Source organism: Mobula hypostoma, chromosome 6 (assembly GCF_963921235.1).
Source record: "Mobula hypostoma chromosome 6, sMobHyp1.1, whole genome shotgun sequence".
Classification (NCBI taxonomy): domain Eukaryota; kingdom Metazoa; phylum Chordata; class Chondrichthyes; order Myliobatiformes; family Myliobatidae; genus Mobula; species Mobula hypostoma.
Window position 1 is genome coordinate 140,529,496 of NC_086102.1, and position 25,420 is coordinate 140,554,915.

Genomic DNA, 25,420 nt, shown 5'->3' on the forward strand with positions numbered 1-25,420 from the left:
TCCAGACCAAATCATACCAGTAAACCATAAAACACAAGCCTGGAAATTGTGAATGAATAAAAATACAAAGCAGATAAACATTTTTATCTATTAGAATGTTGGAGATGCTCACACAACCGCACAGTTCCTAGATGCTTGGAGAAGATAGTGGTTAGCCTATTAAAAAAAGTCCAAATTTCAGGACGAGGTTACTAACAAATCAGATAGGACTCTTGTGAATCTTTTTGAAAGTGTATGCCCAAATTAGCAATCAACTAAAAAATTCTCTCCTGTGGCATAGTAATTTTGAATAGAGATTATTATTAATTAATGAATTAGTAACAATAATTATGGATATTTTAAGCAAAAAGGATGAGCCCTATTGCTTATTTATTTATTGCTTTACTACTAATAAAAATATAATGGAGACAAATTGAAATAAAGAATTTTTAAAAACCTATCCAAAATTATTAATATACATCTTCAAAAAGCAACTGAAACATACCATTTCTAAATAGTAGATTATTGTAACCATTTATGAACCAAATCATGATGTGTGCATCAGGTCTGCGAGGATTTCAAAATGTACCATCCAACATCAAGTGTGCTCGCAAATGCTTAGCCACCATCAAGCTAGCCAGCGTGAGGAATTTCCTGTGAAAACGTCTCACTGTTCTCCGGTTGTAAACAATAATTCACTGATTCATTTGGCAGTAAAGATAATCATTATGTATCTTTCAGTTATGGGTGGGGTTTAAAGAATTGAGAGGAGGCACTGCATGCTACGCAATAAAAACTTTGCACGTGTCACCTTGGGCATGCGTGCCATACCTTTGTGACCTCCGCAGAGGCTCTTTTCTCACAGTCACTTATCTTAACATTCTTGTGGTGTACAGTCTCTGACCAATTTTGCAATTCTGGCTGATGCCACTCCCACAATAAAATAAAATCAACTGATAACTATAATTTCTAGATCATAAGGCCTCTGATGCAATTTAATTCTACAGTTTCTTTTCTCGAGTTTGCTCTGGCAATTGGAGGCTCCATTCTAAATGACTATACGATATAGGAGCAGAGTACACTTCTCTCCCTCACTTTATCCTGGCTGCCTGCCTAACAAACTTATCAGCATGCCTTTCAAGAGAGACAAACTATTTACTTGCAGGCTGAAAACAAACCAGAATTGTACTGGGACATAGTTGCATTTGCAACACAATGAACTAGTACACAGCTGGGCTTGAATTCTACCAAGCACCGACCCTTGGGATTATTTTATTCAATAATATTATTATTAATATATAATATTATAGGATAAACAAACAAGAACAACTTACTTAATAGATACGGCCACTCCAAGCACTCATAACATACAGAAATCAATAAGTGAAAAACACCAGAAATATGCAGAATCAAATGAGGACATGGAAAGGCTATGGAACATGAACAGGTTATACATTGTCCCAGTAGTAATCTCTACATCTGGTATCATCCCTAAGTCACTATGCAATAACATTAAAGAATTAGACCTACACAGCAATATTTATATAAATCTCCAAAAAGCTACAACACTAAATACCACTAGAATAGTCTGAAAATTCCTAGCAATTGAGAAATGAGTGTGCTTGACTATGCCCATACCTCAAGCTTTACCAGCATGAGCTAGGAAGAAATAAAAATACAATTATAACAATAGCAACAACAACCACCAAATTTATCATAAAACTATTGAACCAAGCATCCATTAACACAAGTCAAACACAAAAACACTAATAAATCAAGATTTAATTTTAGTGCGGCTCTGCCATCCACAACAGGAGAAAACAATAGAATATTTAAACAACTAAAATCATCAATATATTTAAAGACCCATTTTTGCCTTGTGATTTTTTCTGGCACACCACTTTTATGTGTAAAGGATACTGAAGGATAAGTTTTAAACAACTTCGTGTCACTTACTGTTCTGGGGTCTGAGGAGGACGACTGGAGATAACACTGCGACATTCGTCTGGTGCTGCTGAGGCTTGTGCTTTCTCAGTAGCTGACCCTCCATCAGTCCTGCAATCAACCAAATTCAGATGTTATTACAGACACTTCCAAGCCAGCCTTTCAGGTCATCTATACTAATGCCATTAATGTCAAAAAGTTTCCTCAGATATATAACGAGCAAAACAGAGACAAGAGTGAATTTTGGACCGCAAGAAAATGTTGCTCAAGAGGTATTAATGGGTGACAAAGAAATGCAGATGAACTTAAGTGTTTCGCATCAGTCTTCATGTTGGAAGACACCACTAGTATACCAGAAATTCCAGAGTGGCAAGTGGCAGAAGTGAGTGTAAGTACTATTACGAAGGAGAAAGTGCTTGAGAAGCTGCAAGGTATTAAGGTACGTAAGTTATCAGGACAAGACAGAATGCACCCCAGGATGTGAAGGAGGTAGCTGAAGAAATTGTGGAGGCATTCTTTCAAGAATAACATGGTTCCAGAGGACTGAAAAATGGCAAATGTCACTCCATTCTTTAAGGGGGGAGGGAGGCAGAAGAAAGAAATTATAGGCCAGTAAGCCAGACACCGATGATTCTGAAGATGTAGAGTCAGTAAGGATGATGTTTCAGGGTACTTGGAAGCACATGATTAAGTAGGCCAAAGTTAGCATGATTTCTTTCAAGATTTCAAGGAAATCTTGCCTAACAAATCTGTTGGAATTCTTTGAGGAAATAACAGACAGGATAGACAAAGGAGAGTCAGTGGAAGTTGTTTACTTGGATTTTCAGAGGGCTTTGACAAGGTGCCACATTAGTATAGTGAAGATGGGCTTACCGGCAGGAGGCAAAGAGTGGGAATAAAGGAGGTCTAATTCTGGTTGGCTGCTGGTGACTAGTGGTGTTCAACAGGAGTCACTATTGGGACCACTTCTTTTCATGTTATATGTCAATGATTTGCATAATAGAACTGATGGCTCTGTGGCCAAGTTTGCAGACGATACAAAGAAAGGTGGAGGGGCAGGAAGTTTTGAGGAAGCAGCAAGTCTGCAGAAGGACATAGACGGATTGGGAGAATGGGCAAAGAAGTGGCAGATGGAACATAGTCTAGGGACAGAAGGAATAAAGTGCAGACTATTTTCTAAATGGGGGAAAAATTCAGAAATCAGAGACCAAAGGGACTTGGGAGTCCATGTGCGGAATTCCCTGCAAGTTACCTTGCAGGTTGAGTCGGTGGTAAGAAAGGCAAATGCAATGGCAGCATTCATTTCGAGAGGACTAGAATACAAGAGCAAGGATGTAATGCTGAAGCTTTATATGGCGTTGGTTAGACTGCACAGGGTATTGTGAGGAGCTTGGGCCTCTTACCTATGAAGAGATGTGCTGACATTGGAGAAGTTACAGAGCAGGTTCAGGAGAATGAGCCCGGGTATGAAACGGCTAATGGATGATGAGTGTTTGATGGCTCTGGGCCTGTACTTGCTGGAGTTTAGCAGGAAGAGGGAGGGATCTCATTGAAACCTAATGAATATTGAAAGCTCTAAATCAGTACATGGATGTGGAGGGGATGTTTCCGATAGTGGGTGAGTCTAGGACCAGAGGGCACAGCCTCAGAATAGAAGAACGTCCATTTAGAACAGAGATGAGGAGGAATCTCTTTAGCCATGGGGTGGTGAATTTGTGCAATTCATTGCCATGTACATCTATGGACATTGAGTATATTTAAAGCAGAGGTTGAGAGGTTCTTGATTAGTCAGGGCATCAAAGGTTACGGGAAGAAAGCAGGAGAATGGGGTTGAGAGGGAAGCCCGTTGACCATGATGGAATGGGGGACCAGATGAGATGGGCTGAATTACCCAATTCCTGTCCTATGTCTTTTGGTCTTACCTCAGGACAGCATCCTTCAATGCCTTGCCTATTACGTGTCTGTCCAAATGCCTCTAAAATGTAATTGTATCAGATTCCACTAGCACTTCACAGACATTAACCAGTCTGTGTAAAAACTTATCCCTCAGATCTCCTTTAAAATCCCTTCCTCTCACTCCTATTCTTCGGAGTTTAGAAGAATAAGGGATGATATTATTGAGACATAACGCGCTGAGGGATAATGACTGGGTAAATATCAAATCAGAAGCAAGAGAAAATTTGCAGGTGCTGAAAATCTGAGCCACACACACAAAATGCTGGAGGAACTCAGAAGGCCAGGTAGCATCTACGGGAAAAAAGTACAGTCGACAGTTCAGACCAAAACCCTTTGGTAGGACTGGAGAATAAAAGCTGAGGAGTAGATTTGAAAGGTGGGGGGAGGGGAGAGAGAAACACCAGGCAATAGGTGAAGCTTGGAGGGGAGGGATGAAGCAAAGAGCTGGGAAGTTGATTGGTGAAGGAGACAGAAGGCCATGGAAGAAAGAAGGAAGGTGGTGGGGGGTGGGGTTGGAGCACCAGAGGGAGGTAATGGCGGGCAAGGAGATAACATGAAAGAGGGACAAGGGGATGGGAAATGGTGGGGGAGGGTGGGGAGAGGCATTACTGGAAATTTGAGAAATCGATGTTCATGCCATCAGGTTGGAGGCTACCCAAACGGAATATAAGGTATTGTTCCTCCAACCTAAGCGTGGCCTTATCCCAACAGTGGAGGAGGCCATGGATGGAGACATTGGAATGGGAATGGGAAGTGGAATTAAAATGGGTGGCCAGTGGGAGATCCCACTTGTTCTGACAGATGGAGTGTAGATGCTTGGCGAAGCAGTCTCCCAATCTATGTCAGGTCTCACTGATATACAAGAGGCCATACCAGGAGCACTGAACACAGTACATGACCCAAAGAGACTCACACGTGAAGTGTCGCCTCACCTGGAAGGACCATTTCGGGCCCTGAATGGTAGTGAGGAAGGGGGTTTAGGGGCAGGTGAAGCACTTATTCCGCTTGTAAGGATAAATGCCAGGAGGGAGATGAGTGGGGAGGGAAGAAATGGAGAGCTTTGAGGCCTTCCTGGTGAGGGATGGAGGTGTACAGAGAGATATCCATAGTAAAAATAAGATGATGGGGGCCAGAGAACCTGAAATCCTTGAAACGATCAAGAGCGTGTGAGGTGTCCCGGATGTAGGTGGGAAGGGACTGAACTAGGGGGATAAAACAGAGTTGAGGTATGCAGATATGAGTTCAGTGGGGCAGGAACAAGCTGAAACAATGTGTCTACCTGGACAAGCAGGTTTGTGGATCTTGGGTAGGAGGTAGAAACAGGAGGAGGGGGGTGCGGGAACTATGAGGTTGGTGACAGTGGATGGGAAATCCCAGAGTCAATAAAGTTGGTGATGTTGTGGGAGATAATGGCCTGGTGTCTGAGAGTTGGTGCTGGGCCTCAACAAGGTAGACGTCAGATCGCCAGACTACTACAGCACAACTCAGTATCATGGCGAGCGCAGAACTCACTGAGGTATAGGTGCAGGGGAACAAGGTGAGGCCTTACTGAGGACAGAATGTTCTGTCTCAGAGAGGGGAAAGTCGGAGGGAAAGGTGAATACACGGCATGGATGAGAGCTAGGATCGGTGGGGGGGAAGGGGATTGGTGGTGTCTGAGGAGAAGGGAGGTTTGGAGTGTGCAGGGATGGTGGAGTGAGAGGAAAGTGGAGTGTCCAAGGACCCAGGAGCTGGTGGTAGGACCTGAGAGAGACAGGATTGTGGAGTGGTGGTGGGGGAAGGGGAGACAGGGGTACCCAAGGGAGACAGTGGCCACTGATTTTAATTCCACTTCCCAGTCCCAGTCCCACTCCCATTCCGTTATGTCCATCCATGACCTCCTCCACTGTTGGGATAAGGCCAAACTTCAGTTGGAGGAACAACACCTTATATTCCATTTGGGTAGCCTCCAACCTGATGGCATGAACATTGATTTCTCAAACTCCAAGTAATGCTCCCTTCTGACTTCACCATTTCCCATTCCCTTGTTCCTCTCTCATGTTATCTCCTTGCCCGCCTCACCTCCCTCTGGTGCTTCTTTCCCCCCCTTTTTTCTTTCTTCCATGGCCTTGTCTCTTTCACCAATCAACTTCCTAGCTTTTCACTTCATCCCTCCCCTCCAGGTTTCAGCTATCGCCTGGTGTTTCTCTCTCCCCTCCCCTCACATTTCAAATCTACTCCTCAGCTTTTTTTCTCCGGTCCTGCCGAAGGGTTTCAGCCTAAAATGTCGACTGTACTTTTTTCCATAGATGCTGCCTGGCCTGCTGAGTTCCTCCAGCAATTTGTGTGGGTTACTTGGGTAAATATCAATATGATTTAGCATCAGGGGAACTTCGAACAAGGGGAGTTAGTTACAAAATAAGGGGTGGATTATTTAACACAGAGGTGAGAAGAAATTTCTTCCTGCAGAAGGTGCTGAATCACTTGAATTCTACACCCTAGAGTTGAGAAGCTGGATCATGGGAAATATTTAAGTGGAGACAGATTACTTTTTGAAAGATCAAGAAATTGACAACAAGAGGAAACTGGTCAGAATATATCAGCTATGATCATAGTGAATGGCAGGGTTGGCTTAATGGGCCAGTTGGCCTACAACTTGTTTTTGCACTCATAATCACTTCTTACTGAATCATATTAAATGGATATATAAAACAACTACTGCTTTGTGCTATAATTTTTATTCTCTATTTCCTTACTGAGGTCATTATTTTGTTTCTGAAGGCACAGTATTATAATGACATAATGTGAACCAGATTGACTGATCACTTATTCTAGCATACAATAATTCAAAAATAGAAATGTAAGTATAAAGTCTATTCCCCCATGATTTATTTTGTGATATTAGCACAAGAATAATTATCATATGCAATAACAATTTCTTAAAGTCAACCAATGTTACAATCTCAAAGGTCAAAGTAAAATTTATTATCAGAGTACATACATGTCATTGCATACAACCCTGAGATTCTTTTTCCTGCAAGCATACTCAGGAAATCTATAGAACAGTAACTGTAACAGGATCAAAGGAAAAGCAAGAGCATAGAAGACAACAAACTGTGCAAATGCAAATATAAATAAATAGCAATAAATTATGAGAGCATGAGATAACAAGATAAAGAATCCTTAAAATGAAACCATTGAGTGTGGGGACATCTCAATAGATGAGTGTAGTTATCCTCTTTTGTTCAAGAGCCTGACGGTTGAGGGGTAGTAAGGGTTCTTGAACCTGGTGGTGCGAATCCTGAGGCATTTACACCTTCTACTTGATGGCAGCAATGAAAAAAGAGCTTGGCCTGGGTGGTGAGGATCTTTGATGATGAATGCTGCTTTTCTACAAAAGTGTTTCATGTAGATGTGCTCAATGTTGGGAGGGTTTTACGTGTGATGCACTGAGCCAAACCTGCCACCTTTTGTAGGATTATCCACTTTAAGGCATTTGTGTTCCCATACTGGGCTGTAATGCAGCCAGTCAATACACTTTCTTATGTATCTATAGAAGTTTGTTAAGGTTTTTGATGACATGCCGAATCTTTGCAGACTCCTAAGTAAGCAGAGGTGCTGTTGTGCTTTCTTTGCAATTACATTTATATGATATCTCTTTGTGATAACTCTAATTCTAGTTATGGTAATGAAACAGGAATTCTTTCAGTATTTTAGTGTTTCTTAGTGGTAATTATTTTGATGGGAAGAAGTGCAATGTCAAGTGATATATCTCAGGGAGAATGATTTGATTGGCGAAGCATTTGGTTGCCAATCTGAACTCAATGCTTCTGTAAATATTTGTTAAAGTGATTCCATTCTGGTCACTCAACACTTTGATACGATTCACAAAAGTATGCCTGAGGATTCTCTTCAGATTAATTGCCTGTAACATGTGAATAATGTCTAATCAAAGGCATTTGCCCGAGATCAATTAATAAATCAGCCTCCTGCCAGATTTCCAGCATCTTTATTTTTCAGTTTAAGTGGCGAGAATATGGACACTATTATATTGCAGCCATTTGAAATTGTAATTAAGTTTGAAGTATAGAGCAAGTCCCAAACAATAATGAATTTCCAATGACAATGACATTATAATTTCCAGGAACATTTATTTCAAAGATGTGCCATCATTATTTCACCGAATCCTGGATTTATTTCTGAATGCACATAACATTAATTTCAGACAAGCTCCCCAGGCAGAGCACATGTCATACGATCAAATCCTGAGAATGAGGTCAGGAATGTACCGCATGCCATATAGGATGTAAGGCATGAAAATGCCCGACGCAAGCCTCTCATGGTCTGAGTCGACGTTCCCTCCCCATATAGGATGAAGCCACATTCATTTTTGGGTAATAAACTGGACAATATTAAATTAAACTTTTAACCAATAGGGGATAATGTAAATGAATTGTTCACTTGATTACTGTCATGATAACACTGCGTAATATGAATATACTTCTTTCCTTATAAGGACAAAAATCGTTAAACTCATTAATTACACACCACACTTTCAGATTAAGACTACATCAGTTGTTAGAAATTTACAGCCACAAATAAAAATTAAATTCTTTGGAAGATGTAAGAGCTGAATACCTTTTGCTGACAGACACTTTCTTTTCCTCAGTTTCTTCAGGTTTCTTACCAGGTGTTACTTTTTCTGCACTATCTAGGAGAGCACTGAGTGTCACTCTTCGAAAAACATTCCCATGAGCTTCTTTGATGAATTGAACAAGCTGACGAATGTCACAATAAAGACCCTGCAGCAAAAACAGCAACAACTTGTGTTTGTGTACAAGTTATAATGTAGTAAGACTAAGATAATTCCCAGGAACATAAAAAGCAAAACAGGCACCGGCAAATAAGGAATATTAAAGAAGATTATCAAAAAATTGGTCAAAGGTGGGATTATGTTGCAAATGAGCACTTCCTTTACCATTCATTATCATTTTTAGAACATCTTGATTTTCAATAAACCACAAAAGTGATTAAGGTATTTCTTTAATCTACAAGGCCCTTGTGGAAAATAATTCACAAGTAAGTTATTGTGAAGTGATTGGTTATAATGATAGTGTCAGAGCTGCAACAAATTGGTCCCAAAGGAGATGCTCACCAGATTCTCGGCACTATGCAGTTCATGTGTAGTTGATGCACATCGGGTGATTAGAGGTTTGAACATGCAGCTCACAATAATTGCTTCCATATTCCGTGTAGCTGATTTACTGTCGCCAGTTGTAAAATTATTTCCAAACCCAGCCTTATCTAAACATACAGAAAATACAAATGAATGTTTTATCTCCAGAATCCTGTTTCACATCTTTCTGACATATTATAACCCAGGTTTAATGTTCATAAATCTCCCTTACTCATTCCCACTGGTCAGCAAATAACTTACAGTGGATTCCAGTTAATTAGGCCATTGGTTAATTGGGGCAGTCACTTATTTGGGTCAACTCTTAAAGAACAGAATCTAATCAAGAAAATAGCTGGGACTTATTTTGTTTATTTGGAACACCATGATGATTAATTGAGACAGGAGACTGTTGCTGAATAGTTTTTAACCAGAGTCAGATGCATGCACGCGTAGGGTTGTTAGATACTACACTGTGCTTAGAGCAATCAGTTTTTAAGTAGTGTCATTTGTGTGCACTTGTGTTTAAAAAGCAGTGATTTCTGTCACTGGTAGCTGTGGAGAAATAAGCAGTAAGATGATTCAGAACTGCTTTGCTCACTGCAGTTTCAAGCATTCAGGCTTGGCGATGCCAGAAATGGCCAGAGTGAAAATGAAATAATTTCACTACTTCAACAAGTTAGGAACTATGAAGAATTTGAAGGTCTTAACAATCATCTTGAATGTCACAATGAAAGTGAACATTTGAAGGATGCAATTGTCGATAGCATTGTATGAGTGCAGTTCATTGTCTACACTAGTGTCTGCATTGATTTTGTTCATTTTCAGTTAATCAAAAGAACATGGTAGCGTACACTGGATGAACAATTAGGAACTACTACTGTTTTATAGTACTGCACTAGTATTGATAGTGTTCTAATTTGTTCTGTATTTCATTTAAATACATAATTTGTTATTCAGTTAAACAGTAGTTTGTTTTTTTAATATCTTTTTAACTATTTCCATGAAACTTTGGCTAACTGGGGACAGCCACTTAATTGAGCCAAAATATATTGGTCCCAATGTGTCCCAATGGATTAATTTCTGAATGAGACAGCTGTAGGCCTTAATGATATTTAAGACCTGAGTGAAAAATACATGTGAAACTCCATTGATGAAGATGTCAACAAGGGTCTGAAAGTCTAACAGAATTTGAAAATTAGTGAATAAGGGTATCATAAGAAAAGCTAAAACATGCAAGACACTAGAAACTGATTTTCTACTGTATGTATACAGTAAACCTACCACATAGCATACATTTGCTGTAAACTGGTTCTGAAATTTAGCTTTATTGATACCAATCAAACCAAACACTGGAGTACAAGGCACCTACACTTCTACTTTGTGCATTTAACACAGACAGTAAAGAAAGAATTTAATTACTGCCAAACCTTTCAAATGTACAAAGCAATCTAAACCGATGCAAAAAGGCAGAAATATGCCAAAAGAGGACTGGCCCCATGCATAGCAGTTCCATGTAAACGTTCCTATGCTCAGTGCATCTTGGAATTTTACTTGTGAACTACAACATTCGTAAACGAACTGGGAATCAGACCTCCTGCTCAACTGCTAACCTGAAGTGAGTAGCTAACTGCAATCACATTTGGCCTCTCAGTTTTAGCCTAGCCAAAACTGGCACCATTGCTTTCATTTGAATGGGATTGCCAAACTTAATTGAGAAAGGTAAATTCAGGTTAAATTTTTCAGTTTTTTGTTGTTCATATTTGTAATAATTTAAAGTAGTTTCAGGTATTTCAAGAAAATATTTATTTATTTTTAATTGATTAAACCCTTTTAATCATTTATGCCCGAGCACAAAATAGGAAGGCATTTCACCAATTCAGTTTGACCATCTCTGAAATAATAAGAAATAAATTCATTGCAGCATTCCTGAATAATGCCTTGAAATCATAAGCTGACCCTGGCAATATCTTTCTCATTACTTCCTACATTTAGTGAAAGGGTTAAATAAAAAATTCTCTCCTATAGTACGCTTCTCATTAGAACCACGCCAGTGGCGGGAGTAACCAAAGCATCATGCAACTCCCAGCTGATCAAACCTGAATACCCTAATTTTTTGGGAAATGTATAGATGTCAAATAAACTTTAAGAAATTTACTTGAGGAGAGGAGATCCATTTCCTGGGAATTCATTAATAAAGTAATGCAGGCATATTTTTAATATCAGAAGTTTTAGGTCCTTCATGCTGTTAAGCTTCAGGGAAGATTATCATATTTTATTTAAAAGTCATATGGGAATTCTAAGTAGTTCCCTTCTTTATAACAGGAAAAATGATCGTTACAGATCTTAGGAAATAAATGTTATTTACTCATCTTCAAGAAGCAGAAATTGATTAAAATTCAGAGAAAAAGAATTCGGAGTCACACATCAATTGTCAGGTTTACAGAAACATGCCATCAAGCTTTCTTCTCAATTTCCCAAATGTTGAAGATACAACAACCTGATGCATGAATAAATCCATGTTTCTTTTTGATTCCTCACCTATTTCACTGAATCAGTGAATAAATTGGAATGAAATAGTGAATAACTTAGCTTGAAACTTTATAAACATATGCTTCTATCATTTCAAGCTTAAAGAATACAGTGAAGAAGAGAAAGAAGCAAAAATTTAAAAGGAACAGTGGATTTCATCACAATTTAAAAAACAGACAGAGGAAGTAGCTACCTTGCAAACAACGGCATATAACCAAACCCGATCGGATATCTGAAAAGCAAAGAAAAAGCTACTGGAAATCTAAAATATTAAAAAAAAGTAATAGCAATATTCAGCAGGTCAGGGAGCATCTGTAGAAAGAGCTAGTCAAGGACCTGAGACATCAACTGTTCCTCTCTCCATATATGATGCCTGAGCTGCTGATTATTTCTAGCACTTTTTAAAAAATAATCAAATTATATATACACCTTGTAATTTTTTTAAAAAATAAAGAAAAGACAACATAATATCTCAAGGGTACTTACTGTCAGTAACTGGTTCCATACAAAACCCAAGCAAAGCATGCAAAAAATCCACTACGTTATTCAATGAATCCTTGTTTACATACTCCCGTAGAGTTTGTCGAAACTGTACTTTGCTAAGTTTGTACAATCTTGTAAGGCAGTTCTGAGCCTAAAATAATTAATACATTTCAATATAAATGATCTTTATTTAAAAATTCATCGTAGAAGTGTCATGCTGCACTGAAAGATTAACAGAACAATGTAATTTATTCCACTGAATAAACAATGATTGACTTAAAGGTAAAATTATTACCAGATCTGAATTCCATTATGAATGAATTTTCACATTGCTCTTTAAAAATAGCATTTTACGCTCAGTTCAGTGGCAGGACTGATGTTAACATCTTCAATTCATTTTAAAACAAGACACAAAATCAGTGTGTTTAAACTTGAATGAATCTGAAAAGTAGCCCTAATTATAATTTACCTTATCACGAGGTTAATTCAACAGTGGTGAAAACCCTACCCATTACTATCTTCACTTCTATCAATAAAGATACATTTTTGGCAACATATACAGCAATATAATTTGTTATTTGCACTCATAAACAGAATTCACATACCTGAAGGCGGAGACGATCTCCCGACAGACCACGGTGGCCCTCACCACAACCGTATGCACATCCCAACGATTTTACAATTTTGATAAGCATTGTTAATGTAAGTTTATGAATGTTCCCTGGGACATCTTCCTCCTAAGTAAATATATGTACAACTTAGTGCTTCAATGAAAGAAACTAATGCAAAGGAACACAAATATGTTGTTTTGCAAATTGACTTCCTCATAGAAAACAATTGGAGTAAAATATTCTAAAAGTTCACATAGTAACAAGTTTTTTGTACTTCCACATAGAAATGATATTTTTGTTAATAAAACTGTATCTGGTTAAGCATTTGGCAAAGAACCTTCAAATAATTTTGACCATTAAAAGTCTGAAATATTCTCTTCCTCTCTTTTTCTAATTCTGCTCTTGATGGTTGTTGCTTTTACTGAATTTTAGTTCACCAATGTTGGATGCTCTTTAAAGATACGTCTTCAATAAATGTGACCTGCACTCAGCCCATAACCCTCCATTCCTATCCATATAGCTGTCCAATTTAACTTTAAACAACAACATCGAACCTGCCTCAACCACTTCTGCTAGAAGCTCATTCCACACAGCTACCACTCTCTGAGTAAAGAAGTTCCCCCTCATGTTACCCCTAAACTTTTGCCCTTTAACTCTCAACTCATGTCCTCTTGTTTGAATCTCCCCCACTCTCAATGGAAAAAGCCTATCCACGTCAACTCTGTCTATCCCCCTCATAATTTTAAATACCTCTGTCAAGTCCCCCCTCAACCTTCTATGTTCCAAAGAATAAAGACCCAACTTGTTCAACCTTTCTCTGTAACTTAGGTGCTGAAACCCAGGTAACATTCTAGTAAATCTTCTCTGTACTCTCTCTATTTTGTTGACATCTTTCCTATAATTTGGTGACCAGAACTGTACACAATACTCCAAATTTGGCCGTACCAATGCCTTATACAATTTCAATATTACATCCCAACTCCTATACTCAATGCTCTGATTTATAAAGGCCAACATACCAAAAGCTTTCTTCACCACCCTATCCACATGAGATTCCACCTTCAGGGAACTATGCACCATTATTCCTAGATCCCTCTGTTCTACTGCATTCTTCAATGCCCTACCATTTACCATATATGTTCTATTTTGATTAGTCCTTCCAAAATGTAGCACCTCACATTTATCAGCATTAAACTCCATCTGCCATCTTTCAGCCCACTCTTCTAAGTGGTCTAAATCTCTCTGCAAGCTTTGAAAACCTACTTCATTATCCATAACTCCACCTATCTTAGTATCATCTGCATACTTACTAATCCAATTTACCACCCCATCATCCAGATCATTAATATAAATGACAAACAACATTGGACCCTGTACAGATCCCTGCGGCACACCACTAGACACTGTCCTCCAACCTGACAAACAGTTATCCACCACTACTCTCTGGCGTTTCCCATCCAACCACTGCTGAATCCAGTTTACTACTTCGATATTAATACCTAAAGATTGAACCTTCCTAACTAATCTTCCATGTGGAACCTTGTCAAAGGCCTTACTGAAGTCCATATACTTGTATTCATATATACTTACTAACCAGTAGGAGTCACATGTCTCAAAAATGATAATGTTGAGTTAACTACTTTAGATTAGAGTTACACACATCAAAGTTGCTGGTGAACGCAGCAGGCCAAGCAGCATCTGTAGGAAGAGGTGCAGTCGACGTTTCAGGCCGAGACCCTTCGTCAGGACTAACTGAAGGAAGAGTTAGTCCTGACGAAGGGTCTCGGCCTGAAACGTCGACTGCACCTCTTCCTACAGATGCTGCTTGGCCTGCTTGGTTCACCAGCAACTTTGATGTGTGTTGCTTGAATTTCCAGCATCTGCAGAATTCCTGTTGTTTAGATTAGAGTTATTGGTTTTACTACTTAACTTCTCATGAACCCATTTATTTCAAATTCTCATCAGTGAGAAGTTGAACTGAAATAGATCAATTGACTTTATGAGAATGTTCTGCCGCATTTCCTTGTCTTTTGACAGTGGACTCAGCAGGAAAGCTGGGCTTCTACAGACTTCATTGCTCCCAGCCTGAGGAATCTACCTGCTGAAGTACTAAAGCAACTGGGATAAATCAGTAAACTGGCAAAATGGATATTCAGAATCCTTTATTTTACCGAAAAAAAACCAGGCTGCTGGAGGAACTAAGTGGATCAAGAAGCATCTATGGAAGAAATAGACAGTCAACCCTTTGGGTTGTGTCCTTTTTTTAATTAAGTTTATTGAAATATTGGTCAATTTTTTTAGGCATGAGTCTTCATGTTTTATAAAGTTAATTTTTCTACATTTTATATGATCTTTTACATATCAAATATCATCTTTTTGCAAGGTACACAAATATTTTCAAATGTCTTTGACATTCACGTTCAATTTCAATTTCAGCTTTGAGATCCAGAGAGTCTGGGGAATAGGGCCTCACCAACTGTCAAAGTCTTGCTGCAAATGTAGCCAGCGACTTGCATTGAAATGGTCCCTACCTTCCCCAGTGCTACAACATTGAGCTCAGAGCTCTAAGGTTGTGACAAAGTTCACACTGGGGGAGAAAAAACATGGTCCAAGGGCAAGTGGTCAATCATTTTAGGTCATCAGATCTACTTCAACATGTTCTGAAATATTGAAAGAAACATTGTGCCAGTGGGAAATCCAACTAGTTTTGAAATATCTTATCACAAGAACTAAAAGCAGTTTAAAGTTTCTAAATTACAGGTTATTACTTTCATTAGAAGATATACTGGTGAATGGCATTTTAGTACATCTGCTTAAACAAAAACATTATCCAAAAGGATCTTCATTTGACCTTTTTTTGTATTTGAAAGCAGCTTAAAACATGAATATTTCTCCAATATCTTTGCAGGACCACTACACTTGCACTGTAATGTCAAATCATAGACCCCATTTAACAATAACTACAAATTAACAATTCAAAGTACCTCATTTCTGATTAGCTTAAGAATGAAATGCTATATTTCACAAGTTTGAAACTTTTATACTCTGAACATTGTAAATAACAACAAACCTCTAGACTTCCGCTTTTTTTGTTTCCATCGTCTCCTCCTCCACCACCTCCTCTGCCTCCACTTGCAGCCGCACTTCCAACTCCTTCCTCTGGTGCAGCTGGAAATGCACTGGATGACCCTCCTGGTGCTCCTCGCTGATGATTGGCTGCATCTTTCTGCCACTTGTCACCTACATTATTCTCCTTGTTTTCTGCAGTTTTGTAATTCTTATCCACTATTTGAACCACATCCAATTGCAGCAAGCAGTCTATAATGTTTAGCCCAACATCACATATCCGAGAACTAATATCATGGTTAAGCACCATGAATAAAGCTTTCAGAATGACCTAAAAGATACAAAAAATATCCATTTACAAATTTCATTGCCAGAAATTGTCACAGTTCATACATTTGAACAGTCAAAAACAGCTTGAATCATGCTCCATTTGGCTTGTGATTTTGACAGACTCATTTAATCTTTGTTACCATACAACTGTAATTAAACTCAAAGCCTCATTACCACAATTATCCTACAAAGCTAAATGTCAAGGAGCAGCAACTAAATAAGATCATAAAATATAGAGCAGAATTAGGCCATTCGACCCATTGAGTCTGCTCTGCTATTCCATCATGGCTGATTTATTATCCCTCTTAAATCCCTTCTTCCTGTTAACATTGATGCCCTGAATAATCAAGAATCTATCAAACTCCACTTTGAATATACTCAAAGACTTGACCTCCAAAGCCATCTGAGGCAATGATTCCACAGATTCACCACTCTCTCGCTAAATAAGTTCCTTCTCATCTGTGTCCTATATGGACATCCCTCTATTCTGAGGCTGTGCCCTATGGTCAAAGATTCAACCACTATAGGAAACATTCTCTTCACATCCACTCTTTCAACATTCATCAGATTTCAATGAGATCCCGCCTCTTATTCTTCTAAAGTCCAGCCGGTATAAGCCCAGAGCTATCAAAAGCTCCTCAAACGTTAATCCTTTCATTACCCAGAATCAGTCTTGTGTACCTCTCTTCTAGAATGTCTCCAAAGCCAGCACATTTTTTTGTAGATAAGAGCCCCAAATCTGCTCATAATACTCCGTATGGTCTGACCAATGCCTGATAAAGCCACAGCATTACATCCTTGCTCTTATGTTCTAGTCCCCTCAAAATGAATGCTAACATTGCATTTGCCTTCCTTACCATTGACACAACCCGCAAGGGGAAGACAAATATCAGGGTTGTATACTACATACATACTTCAAAAATAAACGTACTTTCAATCTTGAAATTAATGTCTAGGGAATCTTCCACAAGGACTCCCAAGTCCCTTTGCACCTCAGATTTCTGTATTTTTCTCCATTTAGAAAAGAGTCTACACATATATTCTTTCGACTAATGTGTATAACCATACACTTCCCCACACTATATTCCATCTGCCACCTCTTTGCCCATTCTCCCAATTTGTCCATGTCCTTCTGCAGACTCCCTACATCCTACATACCAAAGCCACACACACAAAATGCTGGAGAAACTCAGCAGGTCAGGCAGCATCTATGGAAATGCATAAACAGCTGAAGCTTCAGGCCGAGACCCTCCTGCAGGACTGGAAAGGAAGGGGGAAGACAATGAAATAAAAAGGTGGGGGGGGGGGGAAGGTGGCTAGCTAGAAGGTGATAGGTGAAGCCAGGTGGATAGGAAAGATACACGGCTGGAATCCAATAGAAGAGGAGAGCGGACCATAGCAGAAATGGAACGGGGGCGGGGCGGGGGGAGAGATCCAGGTAGAGATGATAGGTAGGTGAGAAAAAGTAAGAGGTCAGAGTGGGGAATAGACTAAGAGGGGAAGTGGAGGGGGAGCAAAATAGTTTTTTTTTAACCAGAATGAGAAACTGATCTTCATACCATTCTCAACACTACCTGCCCCACCACCTATCCTCCTATCATCTGCAAAACTGGCCACAGGGCTATGATTTTCTGTCATCCAAATCATTGACATATAACGTGAAAAGAGGCGGTCCCAATACTGACCCATGCGGAACACCACCAGTCACTGGCAGCCAACCAGAAAAGGCCCCCTTTATTCCCACTCTTTGTCACTTGCAATCAGCCAATCTTCTATCCATGCCAGTATCTTTCCTATAATATCATGGACTCTTGCTTGTTAAGCAGTCTCATTTGAAACACCTTGTCAAAAGCCTTCTGAAAATCCAAATAAACAACATCCACTGACTCTTCTTTGTCTATCCTGCCGGTTAATTCTTCAAAAAAATTTCAACAAATTTGTCAGCAAGATCTCCCCTCATGGAAACCATGCTGACTTTGGATTCCGAGTACACTGAAATTACATCCTTAATAATGGATTCCCATGTCTTCCCAACCACTGATGTCTGACTAACTGGCCTATAATTTCCTTCCTTCTGCATCCCAACCCCTTTCTTAAATAGTGGTGTGGCATTTGCAATTTTCCAGCTTTCCAGTTCCATTCTAGAATCCAGTGATTCTTGAAAGATCATTACAAATATCTCCACAATCTCTTCAGGTATCACTTTCAGAACCCTGGGGTAAAGTCCATCTGGTCCAGGTTGCTTGACTACTTTCAGACCTTTCAGATTCCCAAGCACCTTCTCCTTAGTAAAAGCAACTACACTCACCTCTGCCCTAACATTCAAATTTCTGGTATACTGCTAGCTGTCTTCCACAGTGAAAACTGACACAAAATGCTTATTAAGTTTATCTGCCATTTCTTTGCTCCCATTACTCTCCAGTGCCATTTTCCAGTTGTCCGATACCTATACTGTACACTCTCACCTCACTTTTACTCTTTATATATCTGGAAGTACTTTTGGTATCCTCTTTCATATTATTGGCTAGCTTACCTTCATATTTCAAATGTTCACATCTTTTTAGTTGCCTTTGTTGGTTTTTAAAATCTCCCCAAACCTCTAACTTCTCTCTAATTTTTGCTAAATTTTATGCCCTCTCTTTTTCCTTTTATGTTGTCTTTGACTTCCCTTGTCATTTATGGTTGCCTCATCCTCCCTTTAGAATACTTCTTCATTTTTGCGATCTATCTATCCTGAGTTTTCCGAATTGTTCCCAGAAACTCCAGCCATTGCAGTTGTGCCATCATCCCTGCTATAGTCCCCTTGCAATCAATTTTAGCCAGTTCCTCTCTCATGTAATTCCCTTTACTTCGCTCTGATACTGATATATCTGACTTTATCTTTCTCTCAAACTGCAAGGTGCATTCTATCATATTATGATCATGCAGCCCAACAGATCTTTTACTAAGCTCACTAATCAATCTGGTTTATTACACAACACCCAATCCAGATTTGCACTTCACCTAGTGGGCTCAACTGCAAACTGTTCTAAAAAGGCTTCTTGTAGATATTTAATAAATTCTCTCTCTTGGGATCCAGCACTGACCTGATTTTCCCAATACATCTGCGTATTGAAATCCTCCATGACTATCATAAATTACCCTTTTTAAATGCCTTTTCTATCTCCCATTGTAATTTATATCCCACATCCTGGCTACGGTTCAGAGGTCTGTATATAACTCCCATCGGGGTTTTTTTTTTACTCTTGCAGTTTCTTAACTCTACCCACAAGGAGTCTACACCTTTGAATCCTACTTCACCTGTTTTAAGAATTAAGAATTTGATTTAATTTTTTTCCAACAGAGCCATCTCACACCCTCTGCTGACCTGCCTGTCCTTTTTGATACAATGTGTATCCTTGGATGTTAAACTCCCAATTATGACCTTCTTAAAGACACAACTCAGTGATGCCGACATAATACCTGCCAGTCTCTAACTGCACTACAAGACCATCTACCTTACTCTGTATACCGCATACATTCAAATAGACCACCTTCAGTCCTGTATGCATTACCCTCTTCGATTTCGCCCTTCAACTCACCCCACTGACTGCAATTTTGCCCCTTCATCTGCTTGTCCTTCCTCACAGTCTCACGACACACTGCATCTACTTGTAAACCAACTGCCCCATCCTCAGCCCTATCACTCCGGTTCTCATCTCCCTGCCAAATTAAATTTCTGAGAGTGGATCCTGAAGCTGCTCTAATCACTTTTAAAAAGCTTCCAGTTGTCATACACTTATTTTGTGACAAATACTGAACTTTACAAACAATTCAAAAAGATATATACTCTAAAAATATTAAACATTATACTTACTTTGACGTACTAAAATTAAATAACATTAAGAAAAAAAAAATCAATGCCTTAACAGCACTTAACAAAGTTCAAAGAAAAATCACAGCGATCTGATAGCCATTACCAAGACTGCAAGATGATGTACAGGGTGATCTGAATATTGAACATGTATTATCGAATCTCACAGCATGGAAATCGGCTATTCAGCCCAACTCATTCACGTTGAATTGCCTGTTTTCATACTGAACAGTGGGCACCCTTCCATATTCATTCTATATTCCAGCAGCACATGGTCCACTGCCCCTGGTCATCAAGACACTGTTTAAATACAGTCAGCAGCTCAGCCTCAAGTATTTTCTGGCAGTGCATTTCAGGCACTTGCCACTCTCCGGATGAAGGTGGTTGACTCTTACATCCCCTCTATATCTCTCCCCCTTTAACGAAAATCTGTATCTTCCAGTTTTATCTGTGTCTGATAGAGGAAAAAGTTGCCTGAAGTCTACCCGATCTATACCTCTTCACAGCTCTATACAATCCAATCATGTCCCTCCTTAATCTGCTACTGTCCAGGAAAAACATAGAAACATAGAAAGTAGGTGCAGTAGTACGCCATCTGGCCCTTCGAGCCTGCACCGCCATTCAGTATGATCATGGCTGATCATCCAACTCAGAACCCTGCACCAGTCTTCCCTCCATACCTCCAAACAGATCTTGCTTCTCCAGTCTCTCCCCATAACTGAATGGCTCCATGCCAGGCAACATTCTAGTGAATCTGCTCTGCACTCTCTCCAGTGCTACCCTTCCTATGGCATAGAGCATATAACAGTACAGCACAGTACAGGCCTTCCAGCCCATGATGTTATGCGAATTGATATAAACCTATTCCACAATCAGTCGAATCCTTCCCTCCGACAGAGCCAGAGCCCTCCTTATATCCATGTACCTATCTATGAATCTCTTAAGTGTCCCTTTTATATCAGCCTCTGCCAACAACCCCAGCATTGCATTCCAGGCACTTACCACTCTCTGTGTAAAAAAGGCTACCTCTGACATCTCCCCTAAACATTCCTTCACTTGCTTTAAATGGATATCCTCTGGTATTGGCCAGTGTTGTCCTGGGAAAAAGGCGCTGGCTGTCCACTCTGTTTGTGCCTCTCATAATCTTACATGTCTCTATAAAAATCACCTCTCCTCTGCCTTGTCTCCAAAGAGAAAAGCTCTAACTCACTCAACCTTTCTTCAGAAAACCTATTCTTTTGTATGCCACAGCTCCCGAGGAGACAGAGTTTAAAAGAAGGGATCGGGAGCATTCAGCACACTTTGCACACCATAGTTTCTGAGGAGACAATGGATTGTGCATAATTAAGACACTTGGCAAGGACCAATAAAAAGAAGTCAGGTTTAAGCAGAGCAGCCATTGTGTGAATGGGTCAGTGTTAGAGTGGGGAGTTGGCTCACTGAGACTTCGGCGAAGAGAGCCATAGGCTCTAAGTGGATTTTTTTTTGTTATTCTTTCTTTCTTATTGCACACTTAGAGTAGTGGTGATGCCAGCCAGGATAGTGGAATGCTCCTGTTATGGGATGTGGTAAGGCCGGGAGGCTGCCAGTATGCCTGATGACTACACCTGCAAGAAGTGCATCCAGCTGCAGCTTCTGACAGATTGTGTTAAGGAATCGGAACTGGAACTGAATGAACACTGGATCATTTCAGAAGCTGATAGACAGGACTCGAAGGGAGGTAATTACAGTCAAAATGCAGGACACAGGTACCTGGGTGACTGGGAAGAGGGCAAAAGGGGATAGGCACCTAGTGCTGAGTATCCCTGTGGCCATTTCCCTCAACACTTTGGATACTGTGGGGGGGGGGAGGGAAGGGGGAGAATGACCTAGCAGGGGAAAGCCACAGCAGTCAGGTCTCTGGCAGTGAGTCTGGCTCTGTGGCTCAGAAGGGAAGGGGGAAAGAAAGGGTGAACTGTAGATATGGGGGGCTCATTGGTTAGGGGAACAGAAAGGAGGTTCTGAGGATGATTATGAGATTCCTGAATGGTGTTGCATTCTGGGTGATGGACATCTCGGACCAAGTCCACAAAATTCTTAAGTGGGAGGATAAGCAGCTGGACGCCGTGGTCCACGTCATTGGTAGGATGGGTGATGAGGTCCTGCAAAGTGAGTTCAGGGACTCAGGTGCTAAGTTAAAGGACAGGCCCTCCAGGGTTGTGAACTCGGGATCGTTAACCATGCCATGTGAAAAAGAGACCATAATAGGAAGATCATATACACAGCCAAGGAGGTGGTGCAGGGAAGGAGGGCTTCAGCTTTTTGGAGCATTAGGCTCTCTTCCAGGGAAGGTGGCACCTGTACAGAAGGGACATTATGTACCTGAACTGAAGAGAACTAATATGATAACGGGAAGATTTGCTGCTGCTGCAAGGGGGTGGCAGGACAGGACTAGCAGCTCAATGTTCTGGGTTTCTATTGTTTTAGGTATGACAGACTGTGAGGGAAAAGGGGGTGGGGTGGCATTACTAGTCAGGGAAAATGTCAAGGCAGTGCTCAGTTAGGGCTAACTGGAGAGCTCATCTATTGAGCTATATGGCTGGAACTGAGGAATAAGAAATGGATGACCATGCTAACGGGATTATATTATAGACCACCCAACAGTCCTTGGGTTATAGAGGAGCAAATTTATAGAGAGATCACATGCTGCTGCACAAAACATAAGGTTCTGATAGTATATTGTAGGTGATTTTAACTTTCCATATATTAACTGGGAATCCCATACTGTAAAAGAGCTGGATGGGAAAAGAGTTTGTCAAATGTGTTCAGGGAAGTTTCCTCAATCAGTACCTAGAATTCCCAGCTGGAGAGAATGCGATACTAGATCTCCCTAGATCTCAGGGAATGAGACAGGCAGCTGACAGGAGTTTGTGTAGAGGAACACTTTGCAACTGGTGATCATAATGCCAAATAGTTTCAAGATAATTATGGAAAAGGTTAGGTCTGGTCCTCAGGCTGAGATTCTAAATTAGGGAAAGGTCAATTTTGATGGTATCAGAAAGGATCTGGCATGTGTGGATTGGGACAGGTTGTTTTCCAGCAAAAGTGTATTTGGTAAGTGGGAGACCTTCAAAAGTGAAATTTTGAGAGAGTTTGTATGTTCCTATCAGAAAAGGCAAGGATAACAGGTTTATGGAACCTTAGTTTTTGAGTGCTATTAAGGCCCTGGTTAAGAAAAAGGAGGTGCATAGCAAATATAGGCAGAAATGAACAAATGAAGTACTTGAGGAGTATAGGAAATGCAAAAGAACACAAGGAAATCAGGAGGGTTAAAACATGGCATAAGATTTCTCTGGCAGACAGGGAGAAGAAGAAGCCTAAGGGCTTTCACAGATATATTAAGAGCAAAATGATAGCAAGGGACAAAATTGGAAGATGAGAGTGTATTCTATGCATGGAGCTGAAAGAGATGGAGGAGATCTTAAATGAAATTTTTGCATCTGCCTTTACTCAAGAGGTGGACACACAGTCTATAGAAATGAGGCAAAGCAGCAGTGAGGTCATGGACCGTATATCGATCACAAAGGAGGAGGTGTTTGCTGCCTTCAGGCAAATAAGGGTCAATAAATCCCCAGAGTCTGACAAGGTGTTCCCTCATACTCTGTGGGAAGCTGGTGTAGAAATTGCAGAGGCCCTAACAAAGATATTTAAAACATCTTCAGCCATGGTCGAGGTGCCAGAGGATTGGGGGATAGCTAATGTTGTTCCATTGTTTAAGAAAGGTTCTAGGAATAATCCAGGAAATTACAGGCCAGTAAATGAGCAAGTTACATAGAAACATAGAAAACCTACAGCACAATACAGGCCCTTTGGCCCACAAAGTTGTGCCGAACATGTCCTTACCTTAGAAATTACCTAGGGTTACCCATAGTCCTCTATTTTTCTGAGCTCCATGTACCTGTCCAGGAGTATCTTAAAAGACCCTATTGTATCCACCTCTACCACCGTCGCCGGCAGCCCATTCCAGGCACTCACCACTCTCTGTGTAAAAAACTTGCCCCGGACATCTCCTCTGTACCTACTTCCAAACACCTTAAAACTGTACCCACCTGTGTTAGCCATTCCAGCCCTGGGAAAAAGCCTCTGACTATCCACAATTCCACAATCAATGCCTCTCATATCATCTTATACACCTCTATCAGGTCACCTCTCATCCTACGTCGCTCCAAGGAAAAACATTATTGGAAGGTATTCTAAGAGACCAGACAAATCAGTATTTGGCTAGACTGGGACTATTTAAGGATACTCAACATGGATTTGTGTGTGCTAAGTCATGTCTAACCAAATCTTATAGAGTTTTTTTGAGGTAGTTACCAGGAAAGTTGATGGATTTTCTCTACATGGACTTTAGCAAAGCCTTTGACAAGGTCAGTCGTGGGAGGCTGGAAGAAGGTTCAGTCGCTTGGTATTAGAGATGAGGTGGCAAATTAGATTAGACATTGGCTTCGCAGAAGAAGCCAGAGAGTGGTTGCAGACAGTTACTCTTTGACTGGAGGCCCAGTGGAGTGCTGGGTCCATTGTTGTTTGTCACTTATATCAACAATCTGGATGATGATGTGGTAAACTGGATTAGCAAATTTATGGACGACACCGAGATTGGGGGTGCTGTGGATAGCAAGGATGGCTATCAAAGCTTGCAGCAGGATCTGGACCAGCTGGTGAAATGGGCTGAAAATGGCAGATGGAATTTAATACAGACAAGTCTGAGATGTTGCACTTTGTGAGGACAAACCAGGGTAGGACACAGTGAGCAGTAGGGCACTGAGGAGTGTGGTAGAACTGACAGAACAGGAGATACAGATCCATTATTCCTTGAAAATGGTATCACAGGTGGATAAGATTGTAAAGAAAACTTTTGGCACATTGGCCTTCATAAATCAATGTACTGATTGCAGGAGTTGGGATGTTATGTTGAAATTTTATGAAACGTTTTCAAGGCCTGATTTGGAGAATTGTGTGCAGTTTTCATTACCTACCTACATGAAAGATGTAAATAAGACTGAAAGAGTGCAGAGAAAATTTGCAAGGATGTTGTGGGGACTTCAGGACTTGAGTTATAGGGAAATGTTGATTAGATTTGTACTTTATTCCCTGGAATTCAAAAGATTGAGGGAGGTACACAAAACTATGAGGGGTATAGATAAGGCAAACGCAAGCAGGCTTTTTCCACTGAGGCTAGGTGAGACTATGATTAGAGGTCATGGGTTAAGGGTGAAAGGTGAAATGTTTAAGGGGGAAAATGAGAGGGAACTCAGGGTGGTGAGAGTGTGGAACGAGCTGTTAGTGCAAGTGGTGGATGCGGGTTCCAAATCAACACTTAAGAGAAATTTGGATAGGTACACGAACGACAGGGGTATGGAGGGTTATGGTCAGGGTGCAGGTCAATAGAAATCAGCAGATTAATAGCTTGGCATAGAGTATATGGCCTAAAGTACTTGTTTCTGTGGCTGTTTTCTAATACTCTATGTCTGTCAT

The 25,420-nt window shown here is 40.3% G+C and overlaps 1 protein-coding gene across 8 annotated transcripts in view; it reads right to left on the reverse strand.

Annotated features, from left to right (window-relative positions):
- Positions 1-25,420, reverse strand: part of LOC134348442 (protein unc-80 homolog) — a 238,655-nt gene that overhangs the window by 154,536 nt on the left and 58,699 nt on the right. For 5 of the 8 annotated variants that reach the window (XM_063051827.1, XM_063051830.1, XM_063051829.1 and 2 more), the window contains 7 exons: positions 15,728-16,054; positions 12,652-12,783; positions 12,050-12,197; positions 11,757-11,795; positions 9,014-9,162; positions 8,497-8,660; positions 1,936-2,034 (listed from right to left, as the gene is read on the reverse strand). In XM_063051827.1, coding sequence (XP_062907897.1) covers positions 1,936-2,034; positions 8,497-8,660; positions 9,014-9,162; positions 11,757-11,795; positions 12,050-12,197; positions 12,652-12,783; positions 15,728-16,054 — 1,058 coding nt within the window. The remainder of the gene's footprint in view (positions 1-1,935; positions 2,035-8,496; positions 8,661-9,013; positions 9,163-11,756; positions 11,796-12,049; positions 12,198-12,651; positions 12,784-15,727; positions 16,055-25,420) is intronic. The other 3 variants (XM_063051833.1, XM_063051834.1, XM_063051828.1) reach the window with 1 other exon arrangement.